Genomic DNA, 16,232 nt, shown 5'->3' with positions numbered 1-16,232 from the left:
TGGGCTGCTAGACCCTCATGGCACATTACAATGAAATTTTAAGAGAAGGCTCGAGGGCAAGCCCCTTGGCCCTCGCCCCCTCTAGCTCCGGCCATGAGAGAAATGCCCCCATAATGTGGGGGCCAATAAGTGATTTTCAATTTCCCCCCTCCACTTTTAAAAAATAAGTACTGTTAAGGAAATTGCAAATTTTACTATATAGAGCTTACAAAATAATGTGTCACCAATTTCTAAAACACATTTCAAACGTCAATTCATTTATTAAGTAGTTGAAATTTGCACTATTCATGCAACATGAATAGTGCAAATAAGCAAATGAACAGTATTTTTGGTGTGAATAGTAATCTGAAAATTATTTTTTTATTATTTTCAGCTTTTAGTTTTTAACAAAATAAAACAGTATCCAAACTCATACTAAATTGATGGATAATAAATAAATTTAATTTTAAGCAATATTGAAATACACAAATGCCCATTTAAGGTTTTCGTATAAGACCTCAAATTGTATTGCGCCGGCCTTCTTTAAGAAAAACTATTTTATTCTTCTTTTACCTTTTGTTTCATAAGGAAATTATGTGGAATATAATTTTTTTTCTTTTTGGAGTAGTGTTCTTTTATTGGTTCTGTAATTTATTATAATTTTTTTTTACTGGTCACCGGCCACCTTTCCTTTTCTTTTCTTTTTTTTCTTTTTTTTCTTTGATAAAGAAGAAATCTAAAGCGTCACGTAGTTTCCTTATTTGTGGAAGCTATTTTAGAAAAAAAGTAGCCGTTGGTAGCTTCCCAAGAAAAAACCATAAGAATATATATATCTCTGGATTTCACCATTATATAAACATGTCACCATTATATAAATACATAGAAACCAAATCTCTTCTTGAGAATAATTAGAAGTTTTGAAAGAAAATCTTTGAGTAGATTCTCGAAAATCTGACAATGTCCCATTCAACTAGATGTGCAGCTTGCAAATCTTTGAGAAGGAGATGCCCTAAAGATTGTGTTCTTGCACCATATTTTCCTCCCACCAATCCACAAAGATTCGCTTGTGTTCACAAAATCTTTGGTGCTAGCAACACTACCAAAATGCTAGAGGTATGACCAAATATAAATAAATACATATATACATACATGTTACTAGTAATACATTTTTCATTTATCAATTAGTTAATACAAAGGGTGGGTTCCAGTTAGCTCAGCATATACCAAAAACTGATTGGTGTCTTGATCTGATAATAAAGAGTTATCATCAGGAGCGGACGTCATAAGTTAAAACTCTCTCTCTAATACAAAGGTGTTATATACATATTATTTCATATGCATATATAGAGGAGGGATTAATATTTCAGCCTGTTTATCATTGACTGAAAAGCTTTCTATCTTATAGAAATAATCACATAGATGGTGTTAATGATATCCTTAAGATGTTTCTTAATGGATTCTTTCAACACATACACATAAGTAAAACAATCATTTCTATAATCAATATGAATGTTGAACATGTTTTACTTTCCTCTTTTTCCCTATCATTGTAAGGTTTGAGTTCATCATTTTATGTTAATATCAAATTTGTTTAATACCATTTCCTCCTAAATTTTCTTGAAACAACACTTGACAAAAATTTTGTAAGTGTTTTGAATAAGTGAATATTACTACCTAATGAAGTGGACTAGATCAAAAATATATGTTTAAATTCATCTCAATTTCCATTTTTAACCAAATCTTCATTATTATTTTGGAATTAAGTTATTTGAGCAATTAATTTAATATTTGACTCTTTTATCAAAATAATAATAATATTTGACTCTACTCCTAATGGAATTTTTTCTTTTTTATTATTCATGCAGCCGTTTGACATTTTCCATATATATACTCTTTGTCAACCTTTTAACAAGTGTAATTTTAATACCTGTCACAACAAAGTATGAGAGCACCATCACTTGAAATAGATTCTTTGTCAAATTAAATTCCCTGAGTAATTAATGATTTTCATTTGACAAAAAAGAATCCCAAAATTATTTTACTTTGAAATTGATTAGTAGTGCATTTTTAACAAAGCTACTTATATATTTTACTTCAAAATTTAGTCCCTTATAGCTGTTCATCTCTCTAGCTTATTTACCCAAAAACAAAAAACAAAACAAAACAAGAAAGCTGGTTTCAATTTTTTTTCATCATTTGGCATTGCAGCAACTTCCACTGCATTTACGAGCTGTGGCAGCGGATTGCATGTCTTTCGAAGCAAGTTCACGTGTCGAAGACCCAGTCTATGGAACTGTTGGGATAATCTCTCAACTCCAAGAACAAATAATTGAGGCTCAGTCTGAGCTAGTGAAGACAAAGAGTGAAATAGCCTTTCATAATGCACAACAACAACTACAGCAACAACAAATGCAGCAGCTGCAAATGATTAATGCTATTGCCCAAGAAGGTGAAGATTGGCCCTCATCGTTCAGTTCAAGTCAACAAGATCCTTTCCCCAACGTTAATCAACAGCTATTTGAAGACTACAACTATTCCAATACTTTTTGTGGCTTTGAATTTTGAGCAAATTATAAATTTAGTTTATCGACGAGTGATGTTAAGAATACTACAAACAATTTAGATATTCGTATATTATATCATTGAGGTGGTAGTAATTAATCACTTGAACTCTCTCATTTGTATTATTTGTTTTCTTCTTAGCTTTTGAGGTATTTGAAAATAAATTTCCTTAACATCATGACAAAAATGATAGACATATTGTAGCACCAAGCTTCCCAAAGTAACTATGAAACTACATATTATCCATTGTGAGCCATTAAAATATCCAATACCATTTCAAAACCAGAAACCTCACCCAAGGCCACATGACAAGGTCGTCACACAGACGAGTCGTCACACAAACAAGGTAATCACTAATATCATGGCACAATGGTGAAATGACATCAAAAGCTCACAAGTTTATGTTTTAGAAACACACAATTCACTTCAAAGTAGTGTCATAAAATATTTCAATAACCAAATATCCACAATATTCTCAAAGTCCTCAAAACCATTTCTTGTCATAAATATTTTGCATAAATTTCCCAAATAATACAAGCTAAGATAAATCATCTTTAGAATTTGCAAATAATATAATACATCCATAAAATTCATTCCCAAGAATTTTATAAAAGATGCTTATCTTTTTCATACTAACAAATCATGCATTCCCCATACGCATTACCAAATATGATGCCATTTTCACGAATAATCACATACATTAAAGTTGCAACATAAAGCTTTCTAAGAAAATATAGTTTCCATAAACAATTTCCAAAAATGTGTATAACCCAAAAACAATATTTTATACGACATGGTTATTTTCCAAAAATCTCATTAAAAAGTTGCTTACCTTGCAACTTGCAAAAAGCCTAGTTCCAAAGCTCCAAAAGGAGATTAACTAGAACCTAAAAAATACCAAACAAACCAATCATGATAAGCATAAGACTTGACATTGTATCTAGCAATGAATTATAAATCGCTAGATAAGAAATTAATTAGGCAAGCCTAAGTACTTAACCTCACAAATAATGTATTTCACTTCCAAAGTTTCTCAACAATTTCATTTACAAGGCTTTGACTCCAATTTATAATCATGTCATTCAAAGCTTCTCCTTTACCATAAGTGATCCTAGCACTTTATGAATTTTTTCCACCATTTATGCATACCATTTTCAAGAGACCCATGAAACAACATATATAACAATATCCACCATCACAAACCCCAAATGTAAATCCTCCACTATCTCCAAATAAATAATAAAAATTAGATTCATCAACTGTTTCACATTAGAAAGTCAAAACCCTCAAATCTTTACCATGGGTAAATCTCAAATGGCTACCGTTGTACAAAATCCACAACCATTCACCCAAATAGGTCCAACAAATCAAAACCCATAAACATAAACCCAAACACGTCCACAATAGGTCCACTAAAACAAAACCCATAAACATAATCACAAGAATACCACTTCCAAAACTTATATTACAAGAACCTCTAGCAAAATATGAAAACCCACAAAAAGTATAAGAGCTCTTACCTTAAACAAGATGAGATGTAGGAGTTTAAGAGGTTTTGATGGAGAGTTTTTTTTTTTTTTTTTTTTTTTTTTTTTTTTTTTTTTTTTTTCTTAAAACTCGCCAGAAAAATAAGTGTGGAGGTGGTGGAGTGATGCACTAGTGGAAATGTAAGAGAGGGAGATATAAGTGTGTTTGTGTTCTTTTGAAAAGAAAGAAAAGAGAAGAGAAAGAGGGGCATGTTTGTGTTCTTTTGAAAAGAAAGAAAAGAGAAGAGAAAGAGGGGCATGGCCGGCCAAGGGAAAGGAGAGATATTTTGTGAGATTTGTGTGGGTGGGAATTAAGGGGTAGGTGGGGCCCATGGGTGGGTGAAAACCTGACCTTTTTTCTTTTTTTTTTTTTTATTTTAACTTGGGGTGTTATAGGTTGTATTCAATTACTAATTATGTGAGTTCAAATTAGTTCAACTACTAAAATTTCTAATGGTTGAACAAGAGATACACTTTTTAGAATAAAACTTCCTTTTCAAATTAGAAATCACTCTAATAATAGTATTAATAATTTTTCTTTTCTAAATAAGATAATATCTTTTCTTTCCTTTTTAGTTTATATCAATTATATTTACAGTTCATTGTCTTCATAATTCTTTCCTTTGTACTCTCTATCAAGCGAATTTTGAAGGAGCAATTTTCTCAAACCAAGGTTCAGATGGCATTGGCAACAATGCTATTGCAGTGCTGAGTTGCCTAGTGTATCATTGAAATTCACCGAACTTTAAACCAATGAATTTCCCATGAATATATATATTATGTAAGCTAAAAAAAAAATTACATCATTATATTTAAATAATTCTTCTTATATTTTATGTTCTCGTTTTTATATTTTTTTTATAGGTAAAAAAATATAAATATGACTACATTAATATCAAATCACATATCATGTGCACTATGATTTCTTCTAAAAAAAAATGTGCACAATGATTAGTAAGCCACGTGAAAATTATATCAAACTCTTTTTCAATAGTTTTTTGACAACAAATCAGTCCAAGACTGTGATTAAATAAAATCTAAATCATAAAGATATGTTATCAAAACAATTGAACGCTAGATGGAATAACAAAAAAAAAAAGGAATTAAATTTGGACTTTATTTCATTTTGTACAATATTAATGAGTAATGAGTAATGACACTCAATCTTTCTGGATGCTGCGTGTCCACAATCAATTTTACTTCTTCTTTTTTTCACCCTTGTGCAAAAAAATTTATCTATATAATCATATAAGACTCTATTTTTTTATTGACAAAAATTACTATATGTCTCTACGTTTTTTGTTCCTACCATTAACTCATTAAAAAAATTAGAATTAAAAATTAAAAATTACAAAACAAAAAAAAAAAATATTCCTCATTTAAACTAAAAAAATAAAAATGATTGTCTGGATTTTTTTCATTCATTTGGTTTTTTCACTTTCTTGCTAACCAATCACACAATACATCTAAAACAAATTAATCTCTAATTCATTTTCTTTTCTCTTTGTGAGCTTTCTTGGTAACCAAACACAACACTAAACACACCCTTCTTATACAAACAACAAATAACCTAGAAAAGCAACATCCATTTGTGTATTAAAACACACAGATCCAATGGTGTTGGTGATGTCTCTTTTTATTTTACACAATCAATTTCAATACTCACATCAAATTATCTATTCTAAAAGCAATTTCAATAAAATTTATAGTATCCTTAACATTTTTTGAATTAAATTTAATATAGCTATATTAATGAATTTGATTGCACAAATTTAATAATGCTTTTCTGTGAAAATTGGCTCAATATATGAAGTCCAAATCTTCTATCTCATACTTTCTGCTTCACTATATACTCCACAAATAAAAACATGCCACATGTCCATCTAGCATTTAATAAATTAGATAGACATGTGGCATATTTTTATTTGTGGAGTATATAATGGAGCAGAAAGTGTGGGATAGAAGATTTGGACTCCAATATATGTGCCTCAATCACTTTTTTTTTTTAACAAACAAGTATTTTATATCAATACACTTTGAACATGAAACAAGCATCAAAAAACAAAATGACATTTGACCAATGGAAACAAATACAACCATATATATCATTATGTGATGTGCCGTTAAATCAAAATTGTCCATTCTTGTGGCTCATCAAGCAAGAAAAGAGCTTTAACTCTAAGAAACACATTTTCATAAAAAAGTCACTTAATTTCTTGGTTTAACAAAGATAATCTACACATTTTTATAAAAGAAGTCACATTTGGATTGTACATATTTATTCTCATCTCATCTTGTACTGGTAGTCTGGATCTAGTAAGGGGCTGACATCCTGCAGCAAATTCTCTATTTAGCCATTCTTTTTGGTTCATTTCATTTTACTTTGGTTTCTCACTTTCAATTCTTCTCACAATTATTTGTGATCTCTTTCTCTCTCTCTTCCTCACCTATATTGTACATCTAAGAAGCTAAAATCTTCCCACCAAACCACCTCTCTCTGTTCTCTCTCACACACACCTACTGAAAACTGGCGATAATCTCAAACCGAAAATATTTCACTTCTCTTTCACTTTCTTTGCCTCTTTCACTTCAAGAAGGGTTTTAGGGGAATGAACAAATGTGAATAAAATTATGGTGGGATGTTGTTTGTATAGATGTCGATGAGGAGGATGATACAAGTGAAAAAGATGTGATTGAAAACAATGACCTAAATTATGATTGGAGGAGAGGTAATGATGAACTCATTTTGAAAAAGAAAGTGTGAGACTAGTAATACAAAAGAGGGTGCTCAAGTGATGGCTGATATTTTTGGTTTAAATCCCCTTTCCTTATAGATAAAAGAGAATAAATAAATAAGATATAGTTAGAGAGTTTAAGTTTTACATAGAGTTAATAAAATTATGAAGATCCTAGTATTCAAACTGGTATTTGAATTTTCTAAGACTATTGATAATAAAGATTGCCAAGAGCTTTGCTTCAACTAGCTAGTTAGTATCTCCTAGTTTTTCTAACAAAGACATTTCGAGTTTGAATCCCCCCCTCTCCTATCTATCAAATTATCAAAAAAAAAAATTAAAAAAAAAAAAAAAATCAGGGAAGGTTTATGTGATTTCAAAAGAAAATAAAAAATACTCCATAATATTGGAGCCCCATTCAAAGTTTTGTTCCCCTAGAACAAGCGGTCCCTTTCCTTTAGAGTGAGTAACAAGTAACGACAACAACAAGTGGTTCTTTTCCTCTTTTTTTTTTTTTTTTTTTTTGCAAATTATTTTATTTTAGTTTATTTCCACAAGAGTATTTTAATATTACAAATAATAGGAAAAATAAAACTTTACTGTCCTAAATTACACCCTAGATTATTCTTTACATCCTAAACTTTTCGAATGCACGTTTTGCACCCTAATCTATGATCTTTGTTATACTTTGCACCCTAACATCAAGTTTGTCATGCATTAACTTGGATGAAAATCTAAAGTTTAAGGTGCAAGGTGTAATAAGTAGTATAGTTTAATATGATATAATATAATTTCCCTTTATGATTTGTAAATTTGTAGAGTGTATAATTAAGTGACTAGTTTGACCAAAATCGGAAATTTATCCGCAATTCTTTTTAAGCCATGCCATATGCTATAACTTAATGATGTGATCAACTATGAGTGATGAATAATCATTTTCACATTGACCCACAATTTTTCCTTATCACTCACATTTAACAACTTTAGAATTGTAAAAAAATTGTAGCTAAACAATTGTATTCTTAGACTATCTCAATTATTTATGATATCGGCTTACAATGTAACATTAGGGAAAACATATTCTGTTGTTTAAAAGCACATTAAAAATGGAAAACAAATTCCTATTCATTTAGTTCTACTTTTCTGTTGAATGTAGAACATGTTTTCCATTGTTTCTTTTTTTTTTTTTTTCTTTTTTTTTCTTTTTTTGAGAAATTCCATTGTTTCTGTTGACTTGCATTTTTCACACCAAAAAAATATGAAACATTTTTCATTTTAATAAATAACTGCCTCGAATAGGTCCCATGCTACCAAGACATTTATATTTATAACGTTCATCGAAATTGTGAGTGCTGCCAGGGTTTTCAATGCACATTGGAATGTGGAATCTTACAATCATTTCTTGATGATGAAGTAACGCTACCACCCTGGTCAAATTTCAAAGGCTGCCTATGTACAGATGGTTCATTTTTCATTTAATTTTGGCAGCAAAGCCATTCAAATTGAAACAAAACCAGAATTTGATTAATTTGTAAGCGTAAATGCACTTTTGGCCCCTTATATTTTGCTCCTATTTCTATTTTGGTCCTTACTTTTTTATTTTATCGCTTTTAGAACCCAAATGCATTCCACTTTAGTTCCTATCATTATTTACGTAACGGAAATATCATACGTGGCAAACAGAATAAAGTACTGAAATAATAAATACTGACGTGACCATTAAAATAATAAAAAATTATTTGGCAATTAATAAATGCCACGTCAAATCCACATTAACTTAGAATTTTAAAAATTAATTTATCAATTTTAACAAAAAAAAAAAGGAAAAACAAAATTAAAAATCAACAACACATGAATTCAAATTTGACATCCTCTTCATCAAGAACACACGAGCACAAACATAGAAAATCAAACACAAGAACACAAGAAAATCAAACCCCAAAAAAAATCATAAATGAACATCATACAAAACAAAATCAATCCACATATATACATAAACCAAATTATCCAAAAGAAAAAATAGATTTAAATCCGTAAATTTAATCAATACAATCATGTACAAAATACCCACAAATTCTAACAAACCCAACTCAATCCCTCATGCATACCAACAACAACAAACACAACTCTCACCCAAATTTGAACAAAATACCCACAAAACCATTAACCCAACACACTTTACTCTTTCTGTCAGAAAAACCCCTTGACTGAACCTTAACCCTCCTTACCAACCCAGATTTGAACAAGGTGAAAACCCAAATCAACAAAAATCATAACCCATAAACACAAAGACATGCCCACAATTACATAGACAGAATTTTGAAACCAAAACCTAAAACTTAACCCAGTTCTTTTCAATAATTACATAGAGATAAAACCCAAAGACATACAACAATTACACAAAGACAAAATTCAAACCCAGAATTTTCGGCTCCAAACACAAACCCATATTTTTCGGACCTAAAGCTAGTTTTTTTCAACAATTAGAGAGAGAGCTAGGTTTTCGGCCAAGGTCGAGAGAGAGAGAGAGAAAGAGAGTTGGGTTTTTGGCCAAGGGCTAGAGAGAGAGAAAGTTGGATTTTTGGCCATGAATTTAGAAAGAGAGAGAGAGAGTTGGGATTTCAACCATGGATTTAGAAAGAGAGAGAGAGCTTGCCTTCAATTAATCCCTTTAGCCAAAACCCACCTTTAGTTGAAACCCACCTTCACCCGAAACCCACTTTCAGTCACCTCCACCTTCACCCTGTGCTTGGAGACTTTTTGTAGAGAGGGATAGCTTGGAGAGAGAGCTTGAGATTTTCATAGAGAGAGAGCTTGGAGATTTTGTTTGAGTTTTTAAGATTTGACTTTTATGTTGTGTTTGGTTGCCAAGAAAGTTTAATAGAAATTGAGAAAGTTACTCAAAAAAATCTCCATCTTTAAAATTCAAAAAGCAATTTTTTTTTTTCAATTTATATTAAAATTGATAAATTAGAAATTTTTTTTTTTAATTTTAAATTAAAATGCTAAAGTGGCATATTTTAAATACCAAATAATTTTTTTAATAATATTTTAATGGTCACGTCAGCATTTACTATGCCAACAGTACACTCCATTTGCTATATTAGCAATTTCCGTTAGTAAGATGACGTTAGGGACCAAAATGAAATGTGTTTTTCATTTTAGAGACTAAAAGCGGTAAAATAAATAAGTAGAGACCAAAATAGAAATTGACCTAAAATATAGGGACCAAAAGTGCATTTATGCCTAATTTTTATTAAATTTTAGTCAAATTAAGTGCAGGTTTTGCAATGCTTTTCTGAGTATATCAATGGCTCAATCTCGCAAAATAATACCAAAGGTTAAAGACAGTTCAAATAATTTCAATCCATTATACAAATCTTTTCACTGTTGATGTAAATTTTCCAAGGAATTCCATGATGAGTATCTACAAAATAGTAAGGACTAGCATTATTAATACCTAGTAGACATGCATGTACAAAAAATAAAAGCATGTTAAACAATCGTAATGGCTAATCAGCTGAAGTACGAAGGTAATTCCAACTATTGACATGGAAAGGCGGTTTTTGGTTACTGCACTGAAGACATTTATTTCATCTGGTTTACGAGCATTGAAACTCATTGGTTCACTGAAACTGCACACTTTGGCATAGGGAAAGTTTAGTTTTCTTCACATCATTGAAACCCATATTTAACAATCAATAGTACTATAATATTTCAGATGGAACTCGACACTAATTTGCGATGAACATTTTTCTTTGTTTACTCAGTAATTAGACTGGCTGACAACTTTCTATTTTCCTACCCTAATTTTTGGGTCATTTTTCAAGTTCAAAATTATTTTCTTAAAAAATTCTAGTTATAAAGATCGGCCATTCAATTGTAGTATGAATTCTATGTGATTCCAGAACTCAATTCTTGGTCTAGAAGTTCTTTTTTTTATTTTTTTATTGGTAAGTTACACATGCACCCATGGATCTTGAACCCACCTCACCCTTCATCCTATTAATATGGAAAGAAGAAGTACCATTCTAGGTGAAGTTCATTGGCCATGTTCAAACAAATCTAATGTTCTGTAGGAATTGAAATAAATGAAACACCTACTCCTAAAATCTTTTTTTTTAAAAGAGACAGTGAAAATCAGCTTAAAGTTATTTGAAGATTTTTTATTCAATGGTAATGGGTGTTTCAAGCTTCAACTGGCATTTCTCACACACGAAACCATAACCAATATGATGCATATCCTATTTTATCCTAATCTCTTATGACTTTTTTTTATTTTGATAAGTATAATCTCTTATGAAATTGAAATGACAAATATTGAAGCTGATGGTTTTACTTAAAAGCAGACTCATAAAGTTGGTATTTACTAGCTTCATTAAATCGCCTACTTACTTGGCAGAGGACAGCTAATTGATAAACAGCCTGCAAAAACAAGTTTATGAATAATATGGCAACAATCCATAAAGCTAGATGCCCATTTGCTTTAATTATACATTCCAACAAGCAACAAAAACTACTTCGAACAGAAGAGGTACCTTATGAGGAAGTTCCTCCACATTATATTTGTTATAAGAGGCTCCCTAAGAGCATTAGCATTAGGGGTATAAAAATACTCCGGTTGCTATTTTAGCCACCAAGAAGTTAAATATCCCTCGCATACGGAGTGGGAATCCATATTTTTTTACAACCCGTAAACAGTTGATTCTCAAATATAGAACCCACTGTAGCGTGGGATGGAAAATATATATATATTATTTTAATAAAAAAATCATCTTTCTCTCTCTCTCAACAATCTCGGTACTCTCTCTTTCTCTGTCCCTCTCTCCTATTTCTCTGACTCCTTCTTTCTGCTCTCTATCTCCTCTGTTCTCTCCTCTCTTCTTGTGTTTGGATGGCTGTTGGTTGGCCGGATCAGGCAGCACGGTGATGGCGTGGTTGTGGTTCAGTTGGGTTTTTTTTTTTTTTTTTTTTTGTGGTTCAGTTGTTCAATTTTGTCTTCTCAAATATAGCTGTTTGTTTTTTGAAAGAGAATAACTTTGATGAGGCAAACCACTGTAATCTTGGTAATAGAATTCCAGAAACTTGATTTGTAATAGAAACTCAATGACATCAGTGTATACTGGAGTCTGATACATTACGCATTTCGTCATAAAAGAAAGAAAGAAAGAAAAAATTAAAGTAGAAGAAAATTTAATAAATTTCTGGTATGGATCTCTTGTAATATTTCTTCTTTTTTCATATGTTAAAACCTCCCAGACTTTTTCTACTTGTGGGTGATGTTGGCGTGTAGCAGTGGGTCAAGAGTTCCAGGGTAGAACAGAGAGATGGGAGAGAAGAGAGTAATAAATTTTTTTATATTAATTAGTTGTATAATTTATATTATTTTATTGATTTGTATATAAAATAGAAAGATATTTAGTTAATTGTAAAATAAAATGGTAAAATAGATAAAGTAATATTTAAGGATTTAAAATATGTACTTTTTATAATCCTAATTCCTAGAGCTATAAGAGAACAGACATGAGATCATAAATCCAAGTCATATCATATCAGTCAAAAAGTGATTCAATCACACACACAACCCTTAATATTGAATATATTATTGATATGTGAAGCTAAAAAATGGACAAACATAAAAGGGAAGAACATTAAGCAGGGAATGATGAAAAATAAGCATTACTTAAAATGGGTCAAGAAAAGCAAAGTAAAAAAATAAATAAAAACAGAATGAGGCTTTCAAAGCTTTTATATAGATAGCTACTCATCACCCCTCTCGTTGGAGAGGAACCCTTCTTGGCTATTTGTAAAGCCAAACATTTTGCAGGATGATTCGACTACAATGTCTTTCTGTTGTGAACTGGGATAGTTTATTGAATATGCAAATAGTTAATTTGAGATGACTAATCTTTTGAACTTGAGAGAGAATAGACTTTTTGAGTTAATTTTCTGTTTAATTATCATTAATGCATTTAACGTACATAAATAGCTAAGATGATATAACCTCATCAACAAATCGTACAACATAGGAACTAATTCTTAAATATAGGAACAATCTTAAAACATAGGAATTAATTTGAATACAAGTAAATAACAATACTGATCTATCTAAGAAGCCTTATTCCATTACTAAACTAAATTCAAATAATTTATCCAACACCTAGGTCATAACACATTCCTAAAGAAAAATCAACTATAACTTCCTTTTTCCTCTAGGTACCAACTGAAACTGAATTTAGAGGAATGGTCTTGTCAAGTGATAAGTCGTAGGTTTGATTCCAAGAATTAACCTCTCCAATAAATTGGAGATAAGACTACTTATCATGACTGCTTTTAGAGCCCGCAAAATGGGAGGTTTGTGTACTGAGTATGACCTTCGATTATCACATAGTTCAAAACAAACATAATATAAACCAAGATGGCAAAAGAAATCACAATAATTGAAAATATTTGTAAGAAACATAGAGCTTGGCTCACTCTTTTTCACTTTATCCTCATTCTCTCCCACCCATAGTACAAAATAACAACTATTCAAATTAGAAAATGAAAATTAATTTTGAGCTTCCCTTTCTCTTTAAACTTGGTCTCTCCCACCTCCTCCAACCCAATCACCATCTCTGCTGCCACAAGAACGTACTGCATGCTGACTACTCTGCATAACCCTCTCTTTCTCATGCCCCTCCACATTGTCCACCCCTCATGCACTTCACATGACCTCCACTGCCCCCCCCCCCCCCCCCCCAACCCTAAAAAAACAATTAAAAAAAAAACTAAAGCATGTTGTGGTTCATTGGTTTGTAAATTGCACCCAAAATAACCAATTTTCAATTTCCCAAAAGTTAGTCAAGCATTATTTCTGCAACCAGGAGGAAGAGATTCAACATAGACAATGTCTAATAATGGCTTCCATTAACCCAAAATGGAAGGAATTGTAAAGAGTAATAGAGATTATAGAGCATATTGCTCTTTTAGACCTAACAGAACAAGGGTTTGACAAAGAAAATTTTGAAGTAGAAAATGGCACTACTGTAAAGGGAAGAAACATTTTGGTCAATATGAGAGTTTTTTAGGTTCAAAAAGGTTGTAGAGGATCAATGGGTACAATATTTTCATGGGGAAATTTGAAAGAACTGGAGCCTAACATATTTGGTCAAGAAAGAAGATGTGCTTCTCTACTTACCAAGCTATGATAATATGCATATTTTGGACCACAAAATGGAGAGAATGGGAGGTGAGTTGAGCCCCGAAAAGTATCAATACATAGTATTTAATAGAGTATAAACAACAACAAACAAGACGCAATAAGAGCATCCTACATTTTTCTTTTTCTTTTTTGATGACATGGAACCTCACCAAGGCAAAACCCTTTGGATCCACCCTTGAAGAGTAAACCACGGATACACGACCCCACCCAATAGAACCGTGTATCAAGTAATCCAAGAGTACTCTTAGTGGGGATTGAACCCAAGATGTCTGGGTTTACAGCTCATCCCAAGCCTTCAGCCACTAGGTTCACCTTGATGGGTATAAGAGCAACCTACATCTATAAAAAATAAAGCTAATGGCCATAAAGTGTACCATTGAGTGAAAGCATACTACAAAACTTGAAGAGCATTGAATGCAAATATGATACTGCTTAATCAACAGGGATCAGTGGTGCAAACCTTCGGCCAACTGGTGTTCTATGCGTAGAGTGGTCTGTTGGTGGTTCTGTAGCCAAAGCAAGTGCTCCAAGAGTGTCCATGATAAGGTTAACCCATAGAATCTGTACCAAGAAGACATAAACATCAACTTCACATTCACTAACAATAAGGGACAGTTAAATGCTATATTCCTAAAATTTCCCAACTGCTAGCAAATAATTAATCCAATGCCTTGATGGCATAGACAACCCACAAAATACTGAGTCCTGATCTTTTCAAATATTTGAGTGATGGTTCAAAACTTCTCCCAGAGAAGAAAAAAAATTCTTGATGCTCAAATAATTTTCACAAAACTTTATCAGTTTTACCTAGAAAGATCCAGAAACATTTGCCTTCATCTAGGAAGGGTTTGGGTAACATAAACAAATTTAAAATAAATTTAAAATGTCAACTGTTCCATCCCTTTTACATCAATGCAATAAGATTAAGAAATCATCTTAGAGTAGAGAAAATGCAGTAATGAAGGAGAAGGTATCTCATGAGATGGTCTCATAAGACATCTCTCTGACCCACATATGTTGTGAGAGGAATGTCTTATAACACAATCTCATAAGATAATTTTTCCCAATGAAGGGACCGATTGAGCGTTAAAACCCCATGATTATGCACCAATAATGCAGTAGTAGAAAATTCATGAATGTTTTGTCAGTTTATAGAAAATAATTCATGAGAAACATTTTCTTAAAAGCCCACACCCAAAATATTGACAATTGTGGATATTTTGGACCTTCTATTGCATGATTCTTAGTCCTACCCACATGTATCAAATTTGAGAACGTTCCAACATATGTGACATAAGGTCTACTACAAAACAAGGTCATAACAAATTATTTTAAATTCGCCCATCTTCTGGAGAGAGAGAGAGAGAGAGAGAGAGAGAGAAGCGAAACCTGCACTGCATTTAAAGGAACTTCACCAGAGGACACTACTGCTACAACATTAATTGTAAGAGCTGCACCATTAACTGTAAGCTGGAACTGGATGAATTTTTGAATATTTGCATAGATAGAACGCCCCCAGCGGACAACCTACATGGAATGAACAAAGGAAATTATCAGACACAAATTACAAATATGAATTCTGGGGAAGATTTCAATATAAGACTCTTGCCCATACCAACTATAAAAAAGAGAAGTACATATCATTAAACAAAGTGCAAATCCTCATGTATTATTGACTTTTTAAATAAAGTAAATGGTAAGTTAAAAAATTATCAATATTGTCATTGTGTTTAAAGCTAAAAATGCAACTCCTTTGTGCATCTTGTGGACTCTTTGGCATGTGTGAATTAGGAGAATTTTTGATGGATTGAGTGGTCATTCCATAAGATCGAACAATCTTTGTTACAAGATACGTAAGATTGGATGATAGCATTAGGAAATATTCCTTCTTGTTTTGTTTTGTTTATTTATTTTTATAAATAAGTGCAATTCCTTAAAAGGCTAAAAAAATAGGTAGTACACAGAGAAAAAGACAACAAAGGGAAATAAAGAAACATAGAAGTAAAAAGATCATCAAAGTTGTTGTATCAATGGCAGGAGCGTAAAGAATCTAGGAACTCCATCATAGAAAACATAAAAAGATTACATCACCGCAATGCACGATGCCCATTCGAACACCCTTTCCAAATAACAAAGGATTTCTAACAATTTCGTTAGTTGCCCGATTTTGAAAGTATGTGTGAAACTAGCATCTCGAGTTTTTAAAACTCGAGATTTAATTAGAAC

The 16,232-nt window shown here is 31.7% G+C and overlaps 1 protein-coding gene across 1 annotated transcript; it reads left to right on the top strand.

Moving 5' to 3' along the window:
• Window positions 1–936: 936 nt before the first annotated feature.
• LOC115988404 (LOB domain-containing protein 24-like) lies at window positions 937–2,862 on the top strand. Its single transcript, XM_031111955.1, has 2 exons — window positions 937–1,092; window positions 2,188–2,862. The coding sequence occupies exons 1-2, from the start codon at window positions 937–939 to the stop codon at window positions 2,542–2,544; spliced, it is 513 nt and encodes a 170-aa protein (XP_030967815.1). The 3' UTR covers window positions 2,545–2,862.
• Window positions 2,863–16,232: the final 13,370 nt, after the last annotated feature.

This window comes from Quercus lobata, chromosome 5, assembly GCF_001633185.2.
Source record: "Quercus lobata isolate SW786 chromosome 5, ValleyOak3.0 Primary Assembly, whole genome shotgun sequence".
Lineage (NCBI taxonomy): Eukaryota > Viridiplantae > Streptophyta > Magnoliopsida > Fagales > Fagaceae > Quercus > Quercus lobata.
This window is presented reverse-complemented; position numbering and strand designations above follow the sequence as displayed.